The sequence below is a fragment of the Myotis yumanensis genome, unplaced genomic scaffold, assembly GCF_028538775.1.
Source record: "Myotis yumanensis isolate MYYU_CA2020_CCGP unplaced genomic scaffold, mMyoYum1.0.hap1 SCAF_2, whole genome shotgun sequence".
Taxonomy (NCBI): Eukaryota; Metazoa; Chordata; class Mammalia; order Chiroptera; family Vespertilionidae; genus Myotis; species Myotis yumanensis.
The window spans coordinates 149,866,837-149,894,557 of NW_027223753.1; the positions used below are offsets into that span (position 1 = coordinate 149,866,837).

Consider the following 27,721-nt stretch of genomic DNA (forward strand, 5'->3'; position numbering starts at 1 on the left):
CCCAGTTGGGCTTAGATACACAACTTCTGATTTGGTAGCCCTTCTGCCTTGTTGAGGCTGTAACACTACACTCAGCAGGTGGAACAGTCAGTGGGCATTAAATAAAAACCGCGCCTCACCTTACCTCAAAATTGAAAATGATTTTTCTTTTAATCTTTATTATTTTTTCATTTTCATGCATCTCTGACCTGCCTGAGCCTAGCCATGCCGAGATGCTCAAGTGTGAAATTGAGTGAGAAAGGTAATTTTAAGAAATTTCCAGCTGCTTTTCAGCAGAATGAGCTTTTACCGCCCTTTACCTTTTTCCCCCCAAGAGGAAAAGAAAGTAAGCAGTTGGTAACCCCCCATTTTTTTTTGTCTTATTGAAATATTTTCCGGAACTCTTCTCTTTCCAATCCACAATCTGAAATGACACATAAGGTTACACTCTGCTTTTCTGACAGGGCTATTTTGAATCAGTCCAGATTAGGCCACAATTAGAGGAGACCCTCATAATACATAGGGCTGATCTCCCACATATCTTCCGACTACTATCTAAGATAACATTGACCATCATGCAATACCATCTTCTACTTTTCTGAGAGTATCCTTGAAGACTCTATCACCATGTGCAGGAAGTGTTTCATGGTGAATAAAACACTAAACCAGTAGTCAGAATTTATGGATTCTTACCTAAATACTACACTTTGGTCACCATATGATCTTGAGAAATTCAGAATTTACTTGAAAAAAAAAAACAGAAGTACAAATTTCTTAATACTTTATCTACCTTTTAACACTCCGGTGTGGGGTGAATTTCCCGCCAAAATATAAGCTGGCGCGGGCAATTATTTAGGTTTCCCGCGCAAAATCAGGGATTTTTATGATACCTATTACCCCAATGGGTATGAAACGGTTCGCATACGCAGGTAGGTATCTTTGTGAACGGCAAACAAACAAATATTTGGTAATACGCAGTTACAATCGGCCCGAGTTTACACGTTTCCCGCACTCCACCGCAAATCTATGAACCGAGTTAAGACTGCTCCCGCGGAGTACACGCAATTCACGCGAGCCGACTTAACTCGTTTCCCGCAATCCAAGTGTTAATAAATACTGTGTCCATTAAAGCATCAGAAACCCAGGTAATAGACATTAGGAATTTATATAATAGAATGAGAAAGTTATGGGACTCTGAAAATCTGAAATGATTTTTTTTGTTGTGCTATAGTCAAATGTCTGTGCTATATAGAAATGAGAAACAATGTTTTGATGGATGAGAGAGTAGAGAGAGAGAGAAATTAAGGTACTATGAATTGACAGACAAGGGCTGCAGGTATTTGGGTTGTGGACATAAATCTGCTCACAGATATATTTCTGTTTTCTATTATCAATAGTGCTGGGGCATTTGTATAGCTAAATCTCACACTCACTTGTATGCTTGATGCATTTCAGACAAGAGATGAGTTGTGCTAACAGAGAATAGCACTTTATACAAAGATGACATTCAGAATGTTCACTTATTTAAAGAGAAGGGATTCTGGCATTATCTATCCAGTACCAACCAACTCAGGGATTCAGAAGAGCTTTACTTCCCACCTAAACCGGATCCCCACAGCACACAGAATTTTAAAATTTTATCTCTGGAGGAATGTTTTTAACCCACATAAGAGAAGCACTTCTATTAGGAGGCAGTTGCCATGGAGAGTATGGGTTTTGGTTAAAAGACTTGAATTGCTGGTCTGGCTCTTTTGAACAAGATGATTAAAACCTTTGTGCCTAATTTTTATATATGGAATGGTGACAGTAATATTCAATTTCTAGTACAAGGTTATAACAAAAACACTTTGCAAACTATGAAATTACCATATAAATATTAATTAATGATATTATCATGATAAAACTAATAAGCAGAAAGTTATGACAAGAAAATTCTGAGAGAGCTAGTGGGGTATGTCTTTCTCTGTTTCCTACTTCAACCACCCCCTCACCTTCTTAGCATTAAAAGAGCAATGTTTTGTTCCTAGCATGGAAAGACCCCCACCTTTCAAGCCGCCTCCACCTCCCATCAAGTACACTTGCATTCAGGAGTCCATTGGAAGTGATCTACCCTGTCACGAGATGGAAGCACTCTAACCCTTTGAGACTTTGCCATACAATGAAACTCTGCTAGAATCCTATTGAGCAGGTAGATATTCTGTTTATTAAGTATTCGCCCTCTGGCCAAGCCTCTTCTGTGGCTGAAATGGATGTCTGAAGAGAATGACCTGTTTTCCCAGCAACTTGTCCCCTTTCATCTGAGTATGCCTTTACAGAAGAGTGAGAGGATATGTTATGCTGACACCCAATGCAATCTGCAGGAATGTCCTTGCTTATGTAAGAAGTGCAAAGTAGGCTGCTGCCATAAAAAATGCTTGCAGTGTTTTATTTTTCATTGTAATTATCTGATTGAGGTGACAACAATGGTTTCGAGCATATGTCTGTAACAGAGCTTTTTTCTCTTTGGGCATCTGCCAACATTCTAAACTGTTTGCCAAAATCATGATAAACTCTGAGGTTTTTTGCATTTCCTAGGAAAATTACAAGAAGAAAATGTGAAAGTTCTAGCAGAAGTCTTCATATTGAAATTCTGTTATTTATTTTCAATGGAGAAAAACAGGATATCCTGCATAAGAACCCCATTCCAATCCTCCTTCACCTTTCTTCCCAGTACATTCAGCCCAGGCTCAGGCTCCTGCCCCATGGCATAGGGAAGGTTCAAAGAGATAACTACTCAACAACCATGTAGCCTAGTAGATACAAACCTGAACTGGCTTCTAAAATTATATGAGCTAAGCATGATCTCATTCTCAGCTTTATGTGTGTGTGTGTGTGTGTGTGTGTGTGTGTGTGTGTGAGAGAGAGAAACCACTGGCAAACTGGTATATAACTAAACAGACAGCCTAACCCTAATCTAACTCATTTAATTCCCATTATTCTCTTTTTCATCTGGGGACCTCTCTGTTCATCCAATGTGCCTGTTTTGATATGTCTTGGAACAAATAAAGAACCTCAAGTCAGACCAACATTGATGAGTTAATCCTGTGCCTACCAATCTTTTATAAAACAGTTCAAACAGAACATACAGGTGGTGAGGAAAGAAACCTAGTCATCCTGACCTGCTCTGTTTTCAGCAACAGTTTGTGAGTGAATAAATTACTGATGCCCCTTGTCCTTCTAAACTAGTGGTTCTCAACCTTCTGGCCCTTTAAATACAGTTCCTCATGTTGTGACCCAACCATAAAATTATTTTCATTGCTACTTCATAACTTCAATGTTGCTATTGTTATGAATCGTAATGTAAATATCTGATATGCAGGATGGTCTTAGGCAACCCCTGTGAAAGGGTCATTCGACTGCCAAAGGGGTCGCGACCCACAGGTTGAGAACCACTGTATCTAAACCTTGCTCCACACTCTGCTCCATGAGGGAAGAACAGATGTTGCTGATAGATACAATAGCAAATTCTGTGTGGAATTCAGTCTCAAAAGGAAGCTTTACTTCATTTTCAATGTACTTATCCCTGACTGCACATGTGAATAATTTGGAGACCTTTTTGATATCATGGCTGTCTCTCCTGATCAGTTAAATCATCACTCCCAGATGATTCAAGTGATCAACCAAAGTTGAGAATTGATGAGCCAGTGGAAGTCCCTTCTCATTGATCAGAATCTTGGTTAAGTGCTTAACTCTTGTGGTGGCCAGCCTCCAAGTTGTTCCCATGATTCTTGCCTTTTATATTGTCCCCTCTAACACTAAGTACAGCAAATGTGTACAGCTGGTCAGGACTAGATTAAGCTAAACAAGGCAGCAGGGGTGCAAAATTTAAGGACATATTCACACTCAGGGCATGCACTTACACAGCCTTGTGAGTGAGAAACAATGGTATAACCAATAAAATGCTATAGAAATGACCAGAGTGTGACTTCCAAGGCTAGGTCATAAATTATACTGTAGCTTCTGCCTTGAGCTCTCTTTGACCACTTGTTCTGGAAGAAGACAGTTACCATGCTGTGAGGACACTCGGGCAGCCTTATTGATGTGTCCACCTGTCAAGGAGCCGAGGCTTCTACTTAACAACTAGCCAGCCATGTGATTGAACCATCTTGGAAGCAGCTCTTCCAGGCCCCACTCAAATCTTCAGATAACTAAAACCTCAGTTGATATTTTGACTGCGATCTCATGAAATCCAGAACCATCCACCTAGCCTCCTCTGAATTCCTGACCCACACATACGATGTGAGATAATACATACTTTTGATTAACACCATTAAATTTGGGATAATATATTACCCAGTAATAGATAACTTACACAGCCCAATAAGTGGAAAAATAAACTAATGTTTGCCTGCCTTAACTACCCTCAATTTCTCATTAGTTCTCAAGAAACAAATAGACTAACTTCATAATATAATATATAACTATTGTTTCATGTGTAGTTATTTTTGCTTAATACAACATAATCATCAGTAATGTGTCATCGTTGTGGTTTTATTTTACTGTTTCATCAGAATACATGAAAACAAGTGGAGGCATTGGGGTAAAAAAATGGCAGAGTTGAAGGATGTTTATATTCTTTCCATAAAGAGATAGACAGTTTTACATACATAAATACATCATAAGTCATGCAATTTTTCAATCTGTCAGATAGCAGGTGTCTCACAGTGTTTTTGCACTAGCTCCGTTTTGAACCACCATCCTTTGCTTTTATAAATAAGTCCTGATCAGCATTTTCAAAATTATCTCCAACTTGATTAGAGTGAGCAGGAGCTTATCTGTGGAGGAATACTTGATCAGTGGTTCACAGGAATTTTTCACAAATCTGCCAATCAGAGGTGCTCGGGATGCTTTTGAGGCAGTGCCATGATCTTGACCTTTTTCCTTTGAGTATAATGACAGTTTTGCCTGCAACTTAAAATTGTATGCAAGCAAGTTAATAAAGGCTGTCTCAAAACCAGCAACTCCTCTCCCTAGAAGTGAATTCAGTTATGTCCCACAGAAAGAAAAGTAGCAACTAATCCCTAAGGTTTCTGCACATCTTCATCACTGCCTTTATTTTCCCTGAGAGAAAGCCATACATAATAAGCATTTTCATCACTCATTTCCAAAGCACAGTGTGTTAGATTGTTGTTCAGAACTATTCACGGACAAGAACCAAGATGGCGGCATAGGTAAACACCGGAGACTGCTGCCGCAAACAACCACTTCAAAAATACAACTAAAAGACAGAACAGACATCACCCAGAACCACAGGAAAGCTGGCTGAGGAGAGAAGGGAACTAGAAGGAAAGAGAACAGCAAACCGAGGCTCAGAGGAGGCGCAGTGTGGAAAATACAAAGGTACCGAGGTGCGCGCGCAAAGCGGGCTGGTGGCTGAGAGCGCGGTTGTCGTTTTCAGTAGAGAGGGAGTCTCAGACTCTGGGCTCCAGATCCGGGCGAGTCTCTAGGGACTCAGACTCAGACGGGAGAAGCAGGATTGTCCGGCATCAGTTGGAATCTGAGGGCAGCTTTCTCTCCGAGGTTTGCAGCGGCTGCCGGGGTTCTGAGAAGCAGAGCCTCTGGGAACGGGACTGAGAGCAGCCATAACTGCTCCCTCGGCCCGCCCTGTTGAGCCCGCCCCGCCCTGCGCAGAGCCATTTGCCGGATTGCCTCAGGCAAAGGCTAGATTAGCACCTCCCCAGAGGACAGAAGTTTTCCACACAGCTGATTCTCATAGCCGGTCAGCCTGGTGGTCAAATCCCTCTAGTATTAACTACAACAATCAGGGCTTAACTACAACAAGACTGCGCACAAAGACTACTAGGGGGTGTACCAAGAAAGCGTAAAAAATGCGGAGACAAAGAAACAGGACAAAACTATCAAGGGAGGATATTGAGTTCAGAACCACACTTTTGAGATCTCTCAAGAGGCTTCTAGAGTCTGTCGATAAACTTGATGAGATGTACAGGAAATCTAATGAGACCCTTGATGGTGTGATAAAGGACATCTAGAAAGTAAGCATACACTGACTGAAATAAAGAATATTATACAGACTCCCAACAGCAGACCAGAGGATCGCAAGAATCAAGTCAAAGATTTAAAATACAAACAAGCAAAAAACACCCAACCGGAAAAGCAAAATGAAAAAAGAATCCAAAAATACCAAGATAGTGTAAGGAGCCTCTGGGACAGCTTCAAACGTACCAACATCAGAATTATAGGGGTACCAGAAGATGAGAGAGAGCAAGATATTGAAAACCTATTTGAAGAAATAATGACAGAAAACTTCCCCTACCTGGGGAAAGAAATAGACTTACAGGTCCAAGAAGCGCAGAGAACCCCAAACAAAAGGAATCCAAAGAGGACCACACCAAGACACATCATCATTAAAATGCCAAGAGCAAAAGACAAAGAGAGAATCTTAAAAGCAGCAAGAGAAAGAAACTCAGTTACCTACAAGGGAATACCCATACAACTGTCAGCTGATTTCTCAACAGAAACTTTTCAGGCCAGAAGGGAGTGGCAAGAAATATTCAAAGTGATGAATAGCAAGAACCTACAACCAAGATTACTTTATCCAGCAAAGCTATCATTCAGAATTGAAGGTCAGAGAAAGAGCTTCACAGATAAGGAAAAGCTAAAGGAGTTCATCACCACTAAACCAGTATTATACGAAATGCTGAAAGGTATCCTTTAAGAAGAGGAAGAAGAAAAAGGTAAAGATACAAATAGTGAACAACAAACATGCATCTATCAACAAGTGAATCTAAGAATCAAGTGAATAAATAATCTGATGTACAGAATGAACTGGTGATTATAATGAATCAGGGACATAGAAAGGGAATGGACAGACTATTCTTGGGGGGGAAAGGGTAATGGGAGATGCGGGAAGAGACTGGACAAAAATCGTGCACCTATGGATGAGGACAGTGGGTGGGGAGTGAGGGCGGAGGGTGGGGAGGGAACTGGGAGGAGGGGAGTTATGGGAGGGAAAAAAAGAGGAACAAATGTAATCTGAACAATAAAGATTTAAAAATATATATATATTTTTTTTATTGATTTCAGAGAGGAAGGGAGAAGGAGAGAGAGAGAGAAACATCAATGATGAGAGAGAATCATTGAAAAAAAAAAAACTATTCACTTCCTTATCCACACACATCATGAGCATCTGTTGACTTTGGGGTTGGCCATGCAATTTGCTTTGGACAATGGAATATCAAGGATATGATCTACCCAAGGCTTGGATGGTGCTCATATGATTGAACTTACTCTCTTTTTCTATGCCATTACCATGAGAACATTTTCAGATTAGCCCGCTAGCTCCAAGAAGATGAGAGACTCGTGGAGAAGAGCAGAACCACACAAGCCGTGCTCAAGTTAGATCAACCAACCTCCAACCTACTTCGGAGGGGTATAAATTAAATATTGTTATGTGCCACTGAAATTATGAGATTGTTACACAGCATTATCATAGTAATAGTTAACCTATACACATAAGTCCAGAGGTAGGCACAAGTTTTGCTCATATGTAAGTGCCTAGGTTGAGTAATAAAATAAGTGCCTTAGTAAAAAAAAAAAGTGTTTCCCTTGATTCAGCATAAATTTTGTTTTAACTGAAGGACATATGGTTGGCTTGATCAAATTAACTTTTCAGTATAGATCTTTAACATTATGAAACATTTAATCAGGATATGCATTACAGATCATATTACAAATAAGGAGTTAGAGGCTCTGTGAAATTGAGTTGCCCAAGGCCACATAATTAGAAGTGACATAGTTAAAATGATGACCCAGCTCTCTGAATTCCAGTACATCATGTGATTAATCTCTATTAAATCATCATATTTAACTGCTTTTGTATCTCATCCTACTATAAACAAGAACTGTTTTGTGTGCACTTAAGTAAATATTGATTTTTTTAATGCCCAGGTTGTATATTCTAAAAATTGTTGACAGAAAACAAAGAAAGTAGAAATAATTGAGCCCTTGGGGTGGCATGGCTAGGAAAGTGTAAGGAAAAGGAGACTATAAATTGAAAAGAGAAAAGAGAATACTCAAGGTCAGAAGCTGGAAAGAGAGTTTAGAGAAACTGATCAAGGCCAGAGATAATGAAAAAGACTTTGTCTCCGAGGCTCTGAGCAGGGGAAGAGGTTCTGGAAGGCAGCCCTCTCGGCACTCTGACTTAGGAGTGCGCCCGTGGCTTGAACCTGAAGGTTGAATCTGCAGAAACACAAAAACTTTATTCTCTGAGGGCTGATGTACATAGCTCAAGGTTTTCACAACAGCAGTCAAAAACTTGAGCTATGTTTGAGTGTCCAACAGACACAGCTGAAGTGGTGAATGACAGTTATCACTATTGGAGAAACAGACATTAACTGGCAAAAATGGGCTGATGTTCCAGCCAGGAACATGTGTTGAATTGGTGGGAACAGGGCATTTTATTTTCCAGCTCCTGCAAATGGGGCCTTTTTTCCTGGATTCTGTAATTGCTACCAAGTCTCCATGCTGTAGCCAGGAAGACATAACCAGAACACAGGAGAATGTGACTTTAGACAAGGTCAGGGCCATGGAACACTTTTGAAATTACTCTTAAACCCTGTTTTACACTCTGTGATGGGTCTGGACCTTGGTTGGGTGCAAATTAACATAGAATGAGAACAATAGAATCTGAAGTTTTCTCCCCAAGCAGCATCTTTGTACCCTTCTAACTTCTGATATATTATTTGCCTAATCTGCTCACTCACATTACTCATGTTTGCTCAAAGGCTCTGTGAGAGCAGCACAGAAGACACTAAAGGGGAAGAGTAACAAACCCAAGATCACAACATAAAGAAGAGAAAAAGGATAGGGCTGCATTCAGCAACCCTTGGTAAATGCCAGCAACATGTGCACAATTGTCCTGAGTTCTGTCAGACAGCTCCCCATTTTCTGTCTAAAGAAGTCATACCATCAAATAAAACTGATTACAGTATTATGTCATGTCACAATCACCAGAAAATACTCAAAAGTGCTGGGAAGGCAGAGTGGAGGGGATGGAACAACAGTTTCCTGAACTGTGAAGACAAATTTGATGTGGGCCTGACAACCTGAGAACCATGTAGGAGTTACCTTCTCTAGTCTGCCTTTTCTCTCTTCATGACATCAATATCTGTTAATGCTGAATAGGAAGAGGAATAGAGATTTGAGAATTTCATATATGGTGGAACCATTTTGCACCACTAGTTTGGGATGAGTATAAATCCACTTTTATAGATAATTGGGTTGCACTGGATTTTTCTTAAACATAAAATTGTTGCACTGATTCAAAGGGACATGCTTTGATGCTTACTGGATCTGAATCTGACATGATTATAAATAGGAATTGATTCTGATTTCTGTGGCTAGTTAATAGACAAGTATGACAGACACCATTTCTGGTAACTCTTTTGGATGTCAAGTTTCGGGTTTTTAGATTTCACACTCAAGAAACTGATAAAAAAAAAACTAAAAAAAAACACTCCAGGCCTTTTGTGAGTATGGAGTTTAGTGAGAGAGACAGACATTTAAACAAATACAGTATAATCTGAAACATGTAAAAATGAAAGCACGTACACAGAAGAGAAAAAAATAAAGAAGAGGGTATTATTCCAGGGACAGAGTGTGAGAAATAGTTTAAACAGCTTCAAAGAGGAGACTATCAGTAGAGATTAAGTTAATGCAATAGAGACCCTGATATCTGAGCCAGAGTGATGAAACTTGAAAACCTTACCTGGAGATTATACCAAGAATGCAAGGAGAGTTCAATAATAGAAAGTCTATTAATATAATTCACCATATAAATAGGGGTCAAGAGGAAAAGCATAATATTAATTTTCATAGATGCTTAAAAAGCCTTTGGCAAAATTCAACTCCCATTTCTAGTAAAAACTCTTAAGAAAATGGAATATTTCTTTATATGTGTGTGTATAATATGTGTATACATATCTATTTCATAACTATTTATATATAGTTATACCTATGTATGTATATATACACTATTATTTAGTGTATAGATATAATAACTATATATACCATATATACATACATATGCTAGAATATATACCATTATAGTATATATGTAGATAACTAACTGTTACTATAACAATAACTGCAAAAAAAGAAAAGATGGATAAAGTTGACTACTAAAAATAAAAACAATTTGCATGAAAAATAAAAAAGCCAAAAGGCAAATGATAAACTAGATGAAAAGATTCACAACATGTATCACAGCAAAAGGGAAATAAAGAACTTACAAATATTGAGAATAAAGAGGCTAAAAAATCCTGTGGAAAATTGGGCCAAAATTATGAACCAACAATCCACAAAAAAGATATAAAAATAACTTTTAAAAACTTGAAAAAAATTTCAAATTCATCCATATTTTAAAAATGCAAATTAAAACTTGACTAAGATATAATTTCTTCCCCATTCACCTGACAAGAATTTCAAAAGTTTGACAATGTGCTCTGCCATCAAGGTTGTGGGGAAACAGGTACACCCATATGTTGCTGAAGGAAATGTGAAATGGCACAACCAGTACAGACAGGAATTTGAAAGTATCTAAGAAAACTTCATAGTAAGTCATCCTTTGACTAAGCAATTCCTCTTTAGGAATGTACCTTGAAGCTCTACCTCCAAAAATATTAAACTTTATGGGCACAAGATTATTCTTGGAAACATTATTTATAATTATCAACTATTGAAAAATGCCTAATTGCCCAAATGTAGCAGATTGTTTGAAACTATAGTAAATATCCAAAATAGAGTACAACACAGCTGTAAGTAGAAGAATGAAGAAACTCTTTATTGACAGATATGGACTGATTTCTAGAAGATATTATTAAGTGAAAAATGCAAAGTGCAAAGAGTGTATAGTACACTGCCTATGTGTAAGAAAGAAAAAAGGAAAAATAAGAAACAAAATTACATATATATGCCTATTACAAAAAGAAACACAGGAAAGATAAACCAAGAAAAGTAGAGTTGGTTATCTACCAGGAATGGGGACTGAAATGAACAGAAGGGATCTGGAAGGGAGCAACAGGTTTCTGAGTACACTTTTCTGTATAATTTTGTCTGACAAAAGTATGTTAATGTTCTACATATTAAAAATTAAATTAATTAAATAAAAACAGAAAGAAAAAAATCCTAAAACTGAAAGCAAACTAAAACAGAGGAACTCAGTTGTATTTCAAATAAATACTGTAATCACATTGAAAGAAAAAAATGAAAGAAAAATAATGTCAATCCAAGTAGCTTTGAACACAGTGTATCATCATATACCCAAGTCTTATGTACAAGGGGCAGGGGGAGGTGAGAGAGTTACAAACAAATCTGGAAGGCTTTGTAGTAGGCCTTTTTTATTGTAATGATATGAATAAAGCAATTTGTAACTTGTTTTGTATGTATTATAAGATTGAGTAAATGTGTAAATGTTGTGTTTTGGGGAGCCCAGATTTTTCAATGTGGGAGAAGGAACATATAAATGTGAAATAGGACAGGAAAGAACCCTGAGTGGATGTGGGAATGGATTGGAGGTATCAATGAACTCATGACCTCTTCAACATATGTATGTATGCATTTGTATTTACATAGATAATAGTATCCTTTCAGGGTAGCACATGTGGAGGTCCATGATATCCACCTGTCCAGTAATTATGTGGTGGAGAAATTAGACTGAAAAGAATAACTTGACAGACTCATCAAAATTAACATCACCAGCAACAGACAGATAGATATTGTGCTCCTCTGTATGTGACACCTTGGTAAGGCAACAATATCACCTATGCAAACACAAAGTAATATAAAAAAATCACAAAATAAGAAATGTCTAAAAGACAAAGAGAAGCTCTAAAAATATTCTCCAAATTAAAGGAAGCTAAAAAGACATGACAATTAATTTCAATATCTAAATCTAGACTGGATCCTTTTTTTGGAGGGAAAAAACACTATAAAGGAAATCTGACAAACCATATCTGGTATCTTTCAGGTCATCTAACAAAATTGGAATATGGGCAGAAAGCCAGAAAAAGTATTAATAGCTCTGTTGTGCTTATGTAAGAAAATATTTCTATTTTTACACAATTCACACTGAAGTATTTAGTAGTAAACAGCCATTATGTACATAACTTACTCTCAAATGGGTATGTGTGTATGTATATGTAGTACTTACATGCATAAGTGCATACATACACAAACACAGAGAAAGAGAGAAAGGCAGATAATCAAGATGTTAACACTAGATGAATCTAGGTAATATGTGGAGATTCTTTACTGTTTTTATTTTTGCAATATTTGCTAAAGTTTAAAATTATTTCCAAAAAGAAAGTTTAAAAAGTACTTAAGACACTAATAAATAATACTAAATTTGACTCAAAATCAGCCCATTTTTCCCAACATTGCAACTCTCAAACAGTATGACAAGATGCAACAATCTGTTTATTTCAGGGGGTTTTCTTTCTCTAGTCTCTGGGTGTTATTTAATCCAAAGTTCAGAAGAAAATAAACAAGGATTCATCCTGCAAGTCCACTGTTTTTGTTTCATTTCTGGGTCTTATTCTGCCTTAGGTACTGGCTGGGAGCCACCAAAGCTTCAATCAATTTTTCTTTCTCCAAGGAAACAAATAGAGCCCTTTGATTTTCCCAGGACTCCAGGGCAAGCTTTTCCTCCACCACTAAACCATTTCATATCAAAGGAGACTAAGCTGTGTTTCCCCATACTTTACCCAAGATAGAGACTTCAGTTCCTCCTCACACCCTGGGGCAGTGTTTTTGTTCTTCTCCTTAGCAGAAACTATAGAAACAGTTTGAGATTGACAGCAGTCTCTGCAGCCAGATCCGCACCCAGGGCAATGGGTGAAGCTTCCTCCAGCATTTTTAATGGACTCTCCCCAACCCTGGCACAGAAGGCTCAGCAATCATTGCCCTTTCTTCTGCTTCAGAGCAACCCAAATTTTGGTAAAGGATGACTGATATGTATCTATATATATACTAGTAAAAACCTAAGCGACCTTTACAACCGAACAACTAGAATGACAGGAATGACCAGAATGACAGGAACGACCAGTCCACCAGTCGCTATGACACGCACTGGCCACCAGGGGGCAGATGCTCAAGGCAGGAGCTGCCCCCTGGTGGTCAGTGCACTCCCACAGGGGGAGTGCCCGTCAGCCAGAAGCCAGGCTCACAGCTGATGAACACAGCTGTGGCAGCAGGAGCCTCTCCTGACTCTGCAGCAGCACTACCAAGTGGCAGCAGCAGGCACAGCAGGCCAGGATGAGCGTGAGTGGTGCAGCATCTGGCTGGCTCAGGCTCCTCCCTGGCCACCTGCTACTTGGCGCACTGCTACATCCCTCAGGGTATGTCCCACTGCCAGTTTAGGCCCAATCCCCGTAGGCCCTGGACTCTCCCCAACCCTGGGACAGAAGGCTCAGCAATCCTGCAGGGATCAGGTATAAACCAGCAGTGGGACATCCCCCAAGGGGTCCCAGATTGCGATAGGGCACAGGCCAGGCTGAGGGACCCCCCCCCCCACCCCACATTAATCCATGCATCGGGCCTCTAGTTTGTTCAATGAATACTTAATATGACGATACACTCTATTTTACAGAAACCAAACTTCTTAGTTTGCTGTCATTGCTTTGGTATAATGTTCAAATCAAAATGTATAATGTCACTTCCAGTTAAGCAATTTCAGGTCCTGAACTCCTCTGTCAGACTGGAACGTCCCCAAGAGCATGAGGTTCCTTTACACATATCAGCACCCCTGAGTAAGGGTGAGGCCTGGGACATGTTAATGCTCAATTAAGTATTGGATGACAGGTGTCACCAATGACAGGTGATGGCAAATGAGTGAATACGAGAAAAGAAAAAAAAAGCCTTGTGGATCACAGAATTTGATGTGATCTGAGCTTTATTGGATTCACTCCATCTCACAGACCAATACATCCATTTGCTATTTTCTTCAGATTGTTCTTATGGGGGCAGGTCAGTCAATTAGGAGAGGTCAGGATCTAAATCTGGGGGGTTTGGCAGATGCTTAGATTGAACAGGCCTCTGGCTCCATTTCAATATTTCTCTCAGATTGGTAGAATCAGGCAGGTATCCACTGGTGCAGAGGAAAGGCCAAATCTAGGGAACCAATGAAGGCTAAAGTAAGTCAACACGAATACCCTGGGGGCTGGAGGGAATGGGGATATGTTGGTAAAAGGGTACGAACTTCTAGTTATAAGATGAGTAAGTTTCCTGGGGATCTAACGTACAGCATAGTGACTATAGCAAACAATATTGTATTGCAGACTTGAAAATTGCTGAAAGAACAGACCTTAAATGTTCTCACTATAACAAAACAAAAAAATGGTAATTATGTGAAGTGAAGGATGTGTTAACTAACCTTATTGTGGTAAACATTTCCCAATATATATGTGTATCAAATCATCATGTTATACAACTTAAACTTACACAAGCCAATCCAAAATAAAATTACATTTCAGCAAGGCTGGAGAGAAATAAAAACACTGGTTAGCCAAGTGAGGCACTGTGGTCTGAAACTGAGAGTAAGAACAGGTCTCAACAGGTCAAAGGATTGCCACAGGAGTTCTAGACCTGGGACAGAGGCCTCCGTCTTCTGCCTCCTTTGCAAAACTGGTCAGGCTTTGCTACTGTACATTGGGTGGTAAGACAGGCAGGGCCCTGCAGGTGAAGGTTTTCCAGATCAAGTCAAGAGCAAAGAGTTAAGTCTTAGGTAGGATGTCTTTGGTCTTCTACTCTCTTCAAGAACATGGCCATGTCTCTGATTTCAAGAAAATTTTGTCTCATATCCCTGATTCTCAACTTGCTGTTGCCCCATGCTACCTAAGGTTTGGACAAACGGACAGGATTTTGAGCTTTGACCCCAAATCCACGTACAGTCTTCTACCTTGCTGAACTGGGTCAAAGCATGAGTGAACCAAGAGAGGTTAACTGTGTCTACGTGGATTCTCAATGCCTTTCCCTCAGACCTGAAACTTGCATATTAGGGATCATGACTACCCAGGGATATGGATGTGCTCCAAGAAGGACTCATAGCCACAGGATAGACATAGATGATCTATAACCTCAAATTTAAATGTTTCTTTTTAATTTTGTTTTATATATAAATTATGTATGAATTGGAAAAATAAGCCATGCATCTTGAAAGCAATGCCATGATCAGTGCTTTCCCCTTTGCAACATGGGGCTCTGGGCAGTGTCCACTGTTAGGTAGAAGAGTCGAGAAGTTCTGCGCTAGGAACGCACACACATCAGTGCTGCTACTGGGAAGGTGTTGGAAACATAGAAAGGTGACCATGCAGGCCATTCATACTCCCCACTCTGAGAACTTTGTTTTCTGAGACTGGCTTCCTGAGGTCAGAGCATCTCATCCTCGATTCTGAATGTGGGGATGGATTAGAGAAAAATTTGACCTGCCCCAGGGGCTAGAGTGTGTGACCAATATAAAAGCTATATTAGAAAACTGTTCTACAAACTACAATCTCAAACTTTTTCTGGTAGCAGCATAATTTTAGAATGTCAGGTCCATATTTATACATATGCTATCCCAGTAGTCCCAGTTCCAGCAAAAGAAGTCAAAGATTTGCATAAGAAAAGGTAATAAACAGGAGAAGAAGGAAAGGCTGAACTGTGTAAAGTTACAATTCTACAGCTGAAGGAGGGAAATACAGAGTGTGCTTGGAGAGACCCCAAAGCCCGTCTAGTTCAATCTTCCATCAGAAGCTTCGATCCTCTCTACACAGTTACTGCCTTATTGTTGCCAAACTTGGCTTGGATGCTTTCAGTCACAGGACTGAAATGACTTCTTCCCCTACTTCAATTGTATTGCCTAACTGACTTGTAGGACATTCTTCTTTACACTCAGATGAAACAGAAAGATATGTGGGATAAACTTTACTTTTTCTTTTACTTCTGCTACTAAAAGGAAGCAGAAGCTGTGGGCACAGATAGATTAAGGCAAAATACAACTTCCTCCAAGACCAATTTCAGCAGTTTGGGAAGGGTGGAGCAAAACATGTGGTTAAGTTGGGGGGTTAGCTGCAGAGACTTAAGCAGACCAGAATCCTTTGAAACTAATCATTAAAAGGCCAAGACACATACTAAGGGCTTTTGACCGTAACCTAACATTCAGAGAGAGTTGAGAAGGGAAAAACACTAAAAGGGGAAAACACTAAAAGGGAAAAACATTGTATTTACACTGAAATTTACTTTGTTTTTTAAAAAAGAATCATCTTTGGTGGTTAAAGTTGTTTGCACAAACTTGCAATTTTAATAATATTAAAATTATATTATTAATGTTATTAATCTACACTAATAAAAGAGAAACATGGTAATTGGCGTACGACCACTACCCTTTTCATTGGCTAATCAGTGAGTATATGCAAATTAACTGTCAGCCAAGATGGCGGCCGGCAGCCAGGCAGCTGGAAGCAAACATGAGGCTCGCTTGCTTCAGTGACTACGGACTCCAACATTCCTCGCCTGACTTTCCGGCCTCTCAGTTGCAACTCTAAGCAACTATCTACTATGTTGCAAATAAGAAAATAAACAAAAGCCCAGAAACCGGCTTTCAGTCAGCCGGGCTTTAGCAACATTGTATCGATGTTTTCAGCGGCGAGGCCTCAGAGCTAAAGCTGGCCCAGAATAAAAAAAAAAAAAAGAAAAGAAAACAAGGAGTGGTTGGAAGCTTCAGTCACTCACTTCCGGAAAACAGCCCTCAGCCCTCACCCAGACTGGCCAGGCACCCCAGTGGGGACCCCCACCCTGATCCAGGACACCCTTCAGGGCAAACCAGCCGGCCCCCACCCGTGCACCAGGCCTCTATTCTATAAAGTAAAAGGGTAATATGCCTCCCGGCACCGGGATCAGTGTGACAGGGGGCAGCGCCCAAAACCCCTGATCGCCCTGCGGCTCTGTGTGTGACACGGGGCGGGGCCACAACCGCCCTATATGCCCTGCTCTGTGCCTGATAGGGGGGAGCTCCCCAATCCCCTGATTGCCCTGTGGCTCTGTGTGTGACAGGGTGCAGTGTACCAACCCCCCCCCCCATGGTCCCTGCTCTGTGTGTGACAGGGTAGAGCCATAACCTCTCCATCGGCCCTGCCCCGAGTGTGACAGTGGCGGCGCCCCAACCCCCTGATCGGCCCTGCTCTGTGGGTGATAGAGGGTGGCGTCCCAACCCCCCTCCACGGGCCTTGCTCTGTGTGTGACAGGGTAGAGCCATAACCTCCCCATTGGCCCTGCCCTGAGTGTGACAGGGTGCAGCACCCCAACCCCCTGATCCGCCCTGCTCTGTGTGTGACAGGGGGCGGTGCCCCAACTCCCCTATCGGCCCTACTCTGTGAGTGACAGCGGGGAGCTCCTCAACCCCCTGATCAGCCCTGCTCTGTGCATGACAGGGTACGGAGCCCCAACACCCCTGATGGGCCCTGCTCTGTGCATGACAGGGGACAGCACCCCAACCCCCTGATGGGCCCTGCTCTGTGCGTGACAGGGGGTGGCGCCGCAACCTCCCCATCGATCCTGCCTTGAGTGTGACAGGGGGCGGTGCCCCAATCCCCCAATCGGCCCTACCCTGAGTGTGACTGAGGGTGGCATTGCAACCTCCCGATCTGCCCTGCTCTGTGCATGATGGGGCGGTGCCCCAACTCCCCAATCGGCCCTGCTCTGAGCCTGACCAGGGGCTGCACTTAGGAATTGGGCCTGCCCTCTGCCACCCGGGAGCAGGCCTAAGCCAGCAGGTCATTATCTCCCGAGGGGTCCCAGACTTCGAGAGGGCACAGGCCGGGCTGGGGGACCACCCCCCCCCCCCCCCGGCCCCGAGTGCACAAATTTTTGTGCACAGGGCCTCTAGTTATATAATAATTTTACAATCCTATATAATAAAAGCCTAATATGCTAAGTGTCTGGTCGACTGGTTGGCCATTCAACCAATCAAAGCATAATATGCTAATGATATCCTAAGGCCACCCAACTGCTTGCTATGATGTGCACTGACCACCAAAGGGGCAGATGCTCCAACCTGTAGGTTAGCTTGCTGCTTGGGTCCGGCCGATTGGGACTGAGTGAGACAGGCTGGACATGCCCTGGAGCCATCCCGTGGTCCCTCCCCGGCTGGCCAACCTCCCGCATCCCTCCCCAGCCCCATTGTGCACCAGTGGGGTCTGTTGGCCTGGCCTGCTTCCTCTCGCAATCCAGGACCCCTCAGGGGATGTCGGAGAGCCAGTTTCAGCCCAATCCTGCAGGCCAGGCCAAGGGACCCCACTGGTGCACAAATTCGTGCACTGGGCCTCTAGTTTATATATATCTGCTCTCAGTTACCCTATTTACCCCACTGATGATGTGACATCATGCTATTTCCAACTGCTGTCAGGAACCCAAAATGCAAACTCAGGTCATTAAAAAGAACACATTTCTTTTTTATGGTTAAACTTGCTAAATTACTAACAAATGTATAGAGGGCATTCTGATTGTGACTGAAGGTCAAGTGATTACTAATATAGACACTAGTATTCCCCTAACTGCTGATGTCATTCTCATAATTCCAGGAAACGTGGGGTGGGATAAGGAGAGAGAACAGTTGGGTTTCCTGCCAGTTGAGCCAAGGTATTCTTCTCTGGTTGCATAAAATTATATACAACATGGATAAAAACTGATTACTCTGCCATTCTACCTCTTCTACTTTTTAAAAGAGAAATTGACATTTTAAAGTCTTGATCTAAAACATTTGAGACGTAAAAATCTTCAGGGAACTTATTTAAAAGGAAGGAAAAAGGGTGTTCCCCCAGGGAATCTGATTCAGTAGGGTTGGCATGGGACCCAGGAAACTGTATTTTTGCATAAGCTTGCACTTGTTCCTACTGGTGCTGGTGAGTGGGGACATTTGTAGGATGATGGAAAGTGAAAGGAAATTTACCAGGTGCATGAAGTGTGCCTTTCGTACCAGAAGGTGGCTCCATAACATATTAAATCAGGTACATTGCAACTAACTAACTAGCTGGAAAATAAAAGCGCTGAGGCCTTTATATTCTCTCAATTACTTATTTTGGCAGTAGGGGGAATGGAAGAAGGTGCAGGAATGTTGTGTGGCAACAGGAATACAGTCCTATGCTGCATAACGCCATTTAGGTCAATGATGGACCACATATTCAAGGGGACAGTGGTCCATAACATTATAATGGAGCTGAAAAACCCCTATCACCTAGTGACATCACAGCCCTTGTAACATCATAGTGTAAATACATTACTCATGTGTTTGTCGTGACGCTGGTGTAAACAAACCTACTATGATACCCGTCATTTAAGTATAGCCCATACAATTAAGTACAGCACATAATACTTGGTAATGACAATAAATGACTACTATGTTATTGATTTATGGTTTCACTATATTATACTACTTATCAATATTATAGAGTGTGTGCTTCCTAGATATACAAAAAGTTTGCTGTAAAACAGTAAGCTGTTATGCTAGCAGCAGCCTCATACATGTGTTTACCATGCCTCTTGATTGCATCATTTCTCTGGTGTTTGATTTAAACTTGTGTTGTTTTACAAATTTAGTGTAGCCTAACTTTATGGTGTTTATAAAGTGTACAGTAATGTACAGCAATGTCCTATGTCTTCACATGCACTCACTACTCACTCACTGGCTCACCCAGAGCAGCTCCCAGTCCTGCAAGCTCCACTCATGGTAAGTGCCCTATATGAGTGTATCTTTTTTTTTTTACTGTACCTTTCCTATGTTCAGCAGTACAAATACTTACCATTTTATTACAAATGCCTACAGTATTCAGTACAGTAATGCACTGTACATGCTTGTAGCCTGGGAGCAATAGGCTATACATATAGTTTAGGTCAGTGGTCGGCAAACCCATTAGTCAACAGAGCCAAATATCAACAGTACAACGATTGAAATTTCTTTTGAGAGCCAAATTTTTAAAACTGAAACTATATAGGTAGGTACATTGTTATTAACTTAATTAGGGTACTCCTAAGGCTTAGGAAGAGCCACACTCAAGGGGCCAAAGAGCCGCATGTGGCTCGAGAGCCGCAGTTTGCCAACCACTGGGCTAAACCATCTAGGTTTGTGTGAATGCACTCCATGATGTTCACACAATGATAAAATTGTCTATCAAAGCATTTCTCAAACTTATCCAATGTTTAAGTGGCACATGACTCTAAATGGACATTAAACTAAGTTTATAGTCATCACTTCTTATTAGCACCTCTCGAGTGTCATAGTAACATTATATTGTTATTAAAATAAATTTTCCTTAAAATATACCAGAAAATTTGATGTCCAATAAATATAAAAGGGAGAGAGGCTCTCAAGATCTTTCTGAACATCAAGCTTTCAAATCTGGGAGAAACAATCTTATGGACAGTTCATTGCTGCTGCTATTCACTCATCTCTCTACAGAATCCTCGCTGTGGGCCACAAAGACCAGGTGTGTATAAGGTGATGCCACATATGATGACGTCCTGTTAACATTGCTGCTGCTCTCTTACTCCATTTCTCAAAGACAGTCACCTGGGTACAATCAGGAAATGGGTCCCAATTTCATGGCCTCCAGCTCTAACGCTATCCAGCACGATGACTGGATCCCCAGCTCTTCACTCTGCCTTCGATATTAAGAATGTTTGAGGAATGAGCCCGTGTACTTCCTTATCTCCCTTCCTTGGAGGCTCCTGAGTGATGCCGCTCTTCCTGGAGGTAATTGCTGCTGTTGTCATCATGTCTACAGCACCACCCACATTGGTGACATTTCTTCATTCTACCCTGATGCTTATCACATAGTATTTTATTACTTGAATTCAAGAAAGAAGGTTGGGGATGACTAGGGAGAAATAAACTCTGCTGATACGAGGCATAAAACAAAGCAGCCTTATACTCCAGCCATCTTTCATTTACCTGGATCCTCCTTTCAGTCCCTCACCCTCCCCATAACCTCCACCCAAGGGGAAATAAAATGTGAATGACACATCACTGTGAAACTCTAAGCATCATATAACCACACTCACCTCCAGGCAATGTCCCTGCACCAGACACATGCCTGGGTTCTGATTCTCTTTGAGGTCTGTCCTTCACCCCCCTCCCCTCCTTGAGCACACAGAATGGGAGGTAAGGCAGCACAGGGTAATAGATATGAGGGCCAGAGACTGCCCCACCACAGTCTCATTAAGTCAATAAGTTTCCTCTGAGGCTTTTAGGTTGTCTTCAATCAGGTAAAATCCAGGCCATTCGCCCTGCCAACCAGAAATGCCTAAATAGCAAGCTATTTAGGTGCTTACTCTGGGAACCTCAGGAGATTCCAAAGAAAATGATCCATAAACATTTTCAAAATATAATGTAGCCTCTAAGAGAGGGCACAAGCTGCATCAAACTCCTCAGCAATTTGGAGGGGTCCATGATCAAATAATGAAGACAAAATTTCCAGAAAAGAAAACAAAAGCTGTAGAGGTATTCATATAAGCATGTATGGTTATAGGTAATAAAATAGATGACCAAATTGCTGAGACTTTCAAGTGATGAAAAATTATTTCAGCGATAGTTAGGCTGTCTACTCATGCCCTAGAATTATAGGTCATTTGCTGGAAGCTATCCATTGTCTACACTATCAGGAAAGTACAAACAAGGAACCCAGAAGGCTGATGGACCTTGAGATTTGACAAGAGCTAAGGCTATGCACCAATTGTTCTGTCGAGACAATGGTGGCTCAAGCAATTTCCTGACCTAATAGTCTCAAAGTAAATCTTTACTAATATTTACTGACCTTTAAGATAGTCTGTCTGCTACCGGAATTGCCTGCCTGACTAAGGGAAAGATGTGTATCTAAAATTGAATAAAAAGCTCGCAGGGCCTGGGCACCAGTGAAGCCTTTCCTCTTGAGAAAGACTCTCTGCCTGGCCCCCTGTAATTTCCAAATTCAAATTCATATTTCTTTTCTAGTCTCTTCATTTGTGCGTGGCCCTGTTCCAGGTCCTGAACCCTAGCCGTACAGGTCACAGCTTTCACAGTCCTTGGAGATGAGAAGTGAGGATGAGGAGGCAAGCACCACAGTTAAGAAGGGCCATGGCCATGCATTTAGTCTGTGTGTCAGGCCTTCTGCAGGCCTTCTCACTTCTCTCTTGCTTCTATGATGGATTTCAGTGACTTACCTCAAAGATGGTATTTCTCCAGCCATTCTTCAGCATGCTAGAGTTATCTTCCTGAGGTACAAAGGTGAATCAGTTTACTCCCCTTCTCAAAAACCTACAATGGCCCAGAAATACAAAGTCCAAACTCCTTATATACTTTGGTCATAAACTGTCATACCAGACTTGCAATAATACTGCATAACAGGTAATGGGATGCCACTGGCACAGTGATCAAGAGATTTGTAGTCACAGCTCTTTCACTAACTAGCTATGGAATCTTGGGCAGAGCTTTGTAGCCTATAAGTTTCAGTGTCCTTTGTAAAATGGGGATGGGAATAGTGTCTAAGTCTCTGGGCTCTTGCGAAGGTTCAATGAGAGTAAATGAGTTATACTTCCCACTATTTCACGTGCTGTTTTTCACATCTCCCACTCACTGTCATAGCTTTGCGTATGTTATCTCAGCTACACATCCCTCTCCATCTCCAGGACCCTGCACTCATCTTCCATTTGCAGAAAGTTTTCCAGACCTGGCTTGAATGCCACCTCTTCAAATAATGCATTCTTGGCCCTCCCCCCATCAAGATGTATGTCTCTTCATTGTCCTCCACATGTACCTCTATTATTCCTTCATTGAGATTCCCATTACAATTTGTAATTCACAAATTTGACTCTCTTTTCTGGACTATATATTATCTAAGGTTCATCATATACCAACTTTTATTTAACCTTTCTTCTATTTCTAGCTCCAGCAGAATGATTTTAAAGTAATAAGCACTCTGTTTGTAATTATTACTTAAAATTGACTTGCTTTAAAATTTCAATCCTCCTATTAATTTAGTCTCTCCTTTTGATAAATTCATAATAAGTATGTAAGAAAATATTAACTATTCAAATTCTAAATATTGAATTTTATTTTATAATTATTTATTCCCTAAGTATCTGTGGCATAGTATAAAAATCCCACTGATAACTTAGTTTTTACTACATTTTATGACAGAAAAATTAATCTCTACTACTTAGAAATTCTTAGAATTTTTAATGCAAAATTTTTAAATTATAAAAGTGATATAAAATATTATAAAACCTTGGAAAATAGAGAAAAAAGCAATGCAAAGTCCCTCCTATCAAGCATGAGCCTGCTTTCTAAGGACTTACTACTTAAAGTGTGGTCTGAACCAGCAGCAGCAGCATCTAACAAGGCCAGAACCTTGCTAGAATGCAGAATCTCAGGCCCATCTCAAACCAACTCAATAAGAATTGATTTGCACTTAAGATGTGAAAAGCACTGATCTGAGGTACTACCTAGAACCCAGCATAGCATGTTTACCAAGCATCTCCCTCCTCTAACAAATATTTATGGGGCACCTGCTATATGCCATGTACTGTACTAAAGTCTGTTTCCATCTGTAAGATTTCTTCTAGGACTGACACAAGAATATAGGAAGAAAGTGTCATCTTCTTTTGAGGTGCTTTCTTGGGCAAATAAACTCATTTTGGTTGAAATAGCTGCCAGAGGTACAGAACATCTCATTCTGAAGTGGTTCTACTCCTTATTTTCAAGTTCGAATACAGTGATGTTTCTAAGTCTAGAGTTTTGTGTTGTTTTTTTTCAAATATATTTTATTGATTTTTTACAGAGAGGAAGGGAGAAGGATAGAGAGTTAGAAACATCGATGAGAGAGAAACATCGATCAGCTGCCTCCTGCACACTCCCCACTGGGGATGTGCCTGCAACCAAGGTACATGCCCTTGACCGGAATCAAACCTGGGACCCTTGAGTCCGCAGGCCAACGCTCTATCCACTGAGCCAAACCGGTCAGGGCAAGAGTTTAATGCTTTTTTGTAATATGCTCACTCTTTCCATCAAAAGCTGAAAAGTAAGAGCGCAAGGGCAGGGGGGAAGCACTGAAATGAACATTCCACAGTAGAGCTTAAAGAACACATTTTGTTTGCTTTGGACAGCTTCCATGAAGTTTTGTGTTAGGGAATTTAAGTTCAAGGGAAGCCCAGAAAGTTTCAAAGGTAAATCTTGGGATACTCCTTCAGAGTAATTTTCCATGGGGAAAACAATTTGGTAGACTCAGGCAACTGGGTGACATATCCCCAAATATCCTGTGATATACTTGAAAAAAAAAAGAGTGCTCTGGAGACGTGCCCTTTAAGCATCAGAAGACCTTTAAGCATCAGAAGATATATTAGGCATAGTGTACACTTTTTATTAACTAAGGGATACTCCTCTAGAAAAGAAAACAACAACACCTGTTAGTAATATTATGCCGCTCAAAAGGCTGAAAAGCAGTCTTACATGAATGTTAGAAATAGCCTGGAAAATGAAATTTTAATAAGGATGTCCAAAGGAACATGTGCAGTTTCTCCTATGGAAAGGTGGTGGGTGGGGGCCTGCTGTTGGAGTTACCTTGGAGATGAGTTGGGCCACTTGGTGATTAAAGGTCAGCTGACCCATGGATCCCCATATGGACCTTCAGCCTCCTGAGTCACCAAGGATCTCTATATGGACCTTCAGTCTCCTAAGTCACCATGGAGCAGCCCGGCCTGAAGCGCTCCAGGATCCCCCCACCAAGGCCAGGGTTTTTCCTGATTTGCCGATTTGCCAACATGTTCCCATGATTATCGGTGTGCAGAGTTCTCATATCATTAGAGATCCTATAGTTTACCAACATGAAAGACCTGTTTGAGGTCAGACTGATCCCAACCTGCAAGTTTACCTGCCTGCAGACCCTGCGCCGCTTCTGTCTGCGCCTGGGAAGGCAGGAGTAACCGAGGGAGGAGACTGGGGCGGCCGAGGGGTGGGAGTCGCTCGGAGGGGCAGCCAGGGAGGGCGCGGGCCAATCGGAGCGCGCTCCGCCGGTGGCCAATCACCGGCCGCCTCGCCCGGCAAATCTGCCCCGCAGTGCGGGGCGGGGCTGCCGCGAGTCCGGGCGCCGCGTTACACTTCTGAGCGGCTTCGGGAAGCACAGGGCAGGGGAGTGTGTGCCCAGAGCGGGGGACAGGAGGCCGGCCCAGCTCCTGTGCCAGCCCAGGGACATACCTAGAAGCCTAGGTCAGGCTGATGATGGTGCGTTCTGGCGCTCACGTGTGGACAGACACACCGGCGGGTCTATGTGCTGTGGAGGCACCTGTCTTGTGAGTGGCTCCGGGCGTGGCTGCCCTTCGGACGTTCAGTTTCTGAAGATTTACCTCTAGGGGCCTACCTTCCCCGAGCTCCGGAGGGGAACCTGAGAAGTTTAACGGAGCCGGAACTGAGCAGAATAAGAGGGGAACCGCGGCTGGGCCGGAGAGGGTGGGACTGCGGGTGCCAGGGGGGGAAGGAAACCACCTATTTACCCCGTCGTCCGGCCCTAGGGCCTTTTGGCAAGACTGGCATGACCAAAGTGGCCCTGAAATGTCTAGAAAGCCCAGACAATGATGGTCACTGAGTGAGTGGCACTGGACTGAGCCTGGGCGGTTTGTTGACTGACGGGGAGGGATGCTAGGGAGGAAACTCAGGATGGGGACCATCTGTTCCCCCGTCCCCAGCGGGACAAAGACCTCATCGGATGCCTGCAATGCCGACTGGATGGCCTCGCTGCCCCCTCACCTCCACAACGTCCCCCTTTCCAATCTGGCAATCCCAGGTACTCTTCTGTTCCTACTTGTTCCCACTGTGTTTGCTTCTGCCATTATAGTGCTATTAATGGGTTGGGTGGCTTTTCTATTGTGCTGAGAAAATAATTGTCAGTGACCTTAACTAAACCTCTGTTTATTTCCAAACCAAAAACTTAACACCGAGGCAACTGCTATAAAGAGATTTAAGTACATTGCATGGTTTGCAAAAGGGACTCGGGAGAATGGAAGCACCCTATTATTTTTGTTGTTTGGTTTGTCTTGTAGGGGTTTTAAAATTGTGTCTTTTTGTATTTTTGTTTGTTTGTTTTTACTTGATAGCCTTATCCTAAGACTATTACCTTCTTAATACTGGGGCCAGGATATGTGAAGGGGGCATATTTACTCGAATCACAGAAAAAAGAGTAAGCAATAAAAAATCATTAACAATTTTAGATCTAGATCAAAATTAAAACTGAAAAGTATTTCCTTCTTAACTTCTCTGACCTTGCATATTAAGGTGGTGGGGGGGGGGGGGTCACAAATTATCATTAAAGAATAGGTTCAAAACCAGGACTGAGAATAAAGACACATATTTTTGTTGTTGGAAAAGCCAGAAATAGAGAATGCAAGTGCTTGTCACAGGCAGTCATTAGGTGTGATGAGGTGGTGGTGTTTGAAGCTTTGTCTATATATACAGGTGTCTGCCTGACTGATCTTGAACTGCAGTCTTAAAAACCATTTCTTCTCCAGCTACTGTCTCTTTTCTAGGGGGCGGGGGGGGGGTTATAACTTGACATCACTCTCATTAGATTTGTTAAATGGGCCCTTAAAATCATGGTTTCTAGGGAAGGACATTTGGACCACAGTGATCTTGGCCTCCTGTGCTGGACAAAATCCTAGATGCTGGTACTTGGAAAGCACTCCTAGAAGCAGAAGATGGACTACTGCCAATCCTTTCTCTCACCTGGAGACATAACAACTGACTTCACCCCTAGACTACCAGACAAACTCCGAGCATTCCTGGGAACAGTGCCTTTTGGGTAGCTAAAAGATGACCTCATGCAACCCCCAGATTTTTGCTTTCCGTGCATGAGGAAGAGCGGTGCTGGCCTCAGATGCAGCCTTTTCTTAATCACCTCTAATATTGGAGGACTTCCAGGTTCCTTGTCCTCATGGGCTCTTGCTGCTTTTGAGCAGGGAGAGGGCTGCTACATGTCTTTATAGTCATGATCACTTGTGTTTTATCTGCCTTTGACTACTGCTTCTTGGGAAATGCCAGATGGTTGTGCTTCAGAACAGGTCTTCTCCTTGTTTAATTGATGCCTGTGGAGTCATCACTGGAATGATGCACAGGCCTCTTTTAACATTAGTCATTTGCCATCAGGCATTCTGAAGGATTGTTTTGTCAAGTGGTACAGCAGATAGGTCGTGTGTGTTTGCAAACAGAATGGCATCTTAAGCAGGCCCTAAGTGGCTCTATCATTCAGGGCATGTCCAAAGTAGGTTGAGGCTTCCTCCTTCCCGTTGTACTTGGGACAGTTCAGACCACAGCAGCAGCTCTGCCTGTGGCTTGGCAGTGCACTCTGACTCCAGGAGTCCGGGAAGAAGCTGGGCATTTGATCTGCAAGCTATAGATTATCTCACAGTAACTAGAGTTGCCAGGGATTGCTAACAGCCGGGACCTGCTGTGGTGACTGGAAATTTAATGATTAGCCACGATGTAGGACACAGGAATGTATTCACCCTGCTTAGTAAAGTCTGGTCCCTCTAAGCAAAAACAAAAACAAAAGGCCTTGACTCTTCAAAAGATGCTGAATTCACTACTGTGAATGCCCTTTTCCCAGCAGTGGAAGTATACTAGTATGTATGTATGTATATATAAGCTCAAGACAGGAAAGTCACATATTAAGTGCAAGCCACCCCTTTCACA

The 27,721-nt window shown here is 41.9% G+C and overlaps 2 protein-coding genes across 2 annotated transcripts in view; both read left to right on the plus strand.

Annotated features, from left to right (window-relative positions):
* CD96 (CD96 molecule) overlaps nucleotides 1-3,046 on the plus strand; it is a 90,241-nt gene extending 87,195 nt beyond the window's left edge. Inside the window, exon 14 of the mRNA XM_070403542.1 lies at nucleotides 2,007-3,046. Coding sequence (XP_070259643.1) covers nucleotides 2,007-2,115 — 109 coding nt within the window. The 3' untranslated portion in view covers nucleotides 2,116-3,046. The remainder of the gene's footprint in view (nucleotides 1-2,006) is intronic.
* Nucleotides 3,047-25,164: 22,118 nt separating this feature from the next.
* Nucleotides 25,165-27,721, plus strand: part of PLCXD2 (phosphatidylinositol specific phospholipase C X domain containing 2) — a 61,597-nt gene continuing 59,040 nt past the window's right edge. Inside the window, exon 1 of the mRNA XM_070406160.1 lies at nucleotides 25,165-25,820. Within this exon, the coding sequence (XP_070262261.1) occupies nucleotides 25,673-25,820 (148 nt within the window). The 5' untranslated portion in view covers nucleotides 25,165-25,672. The remainder of the gene's footprint in view (nucleotides 25,821-27,721) is intronic.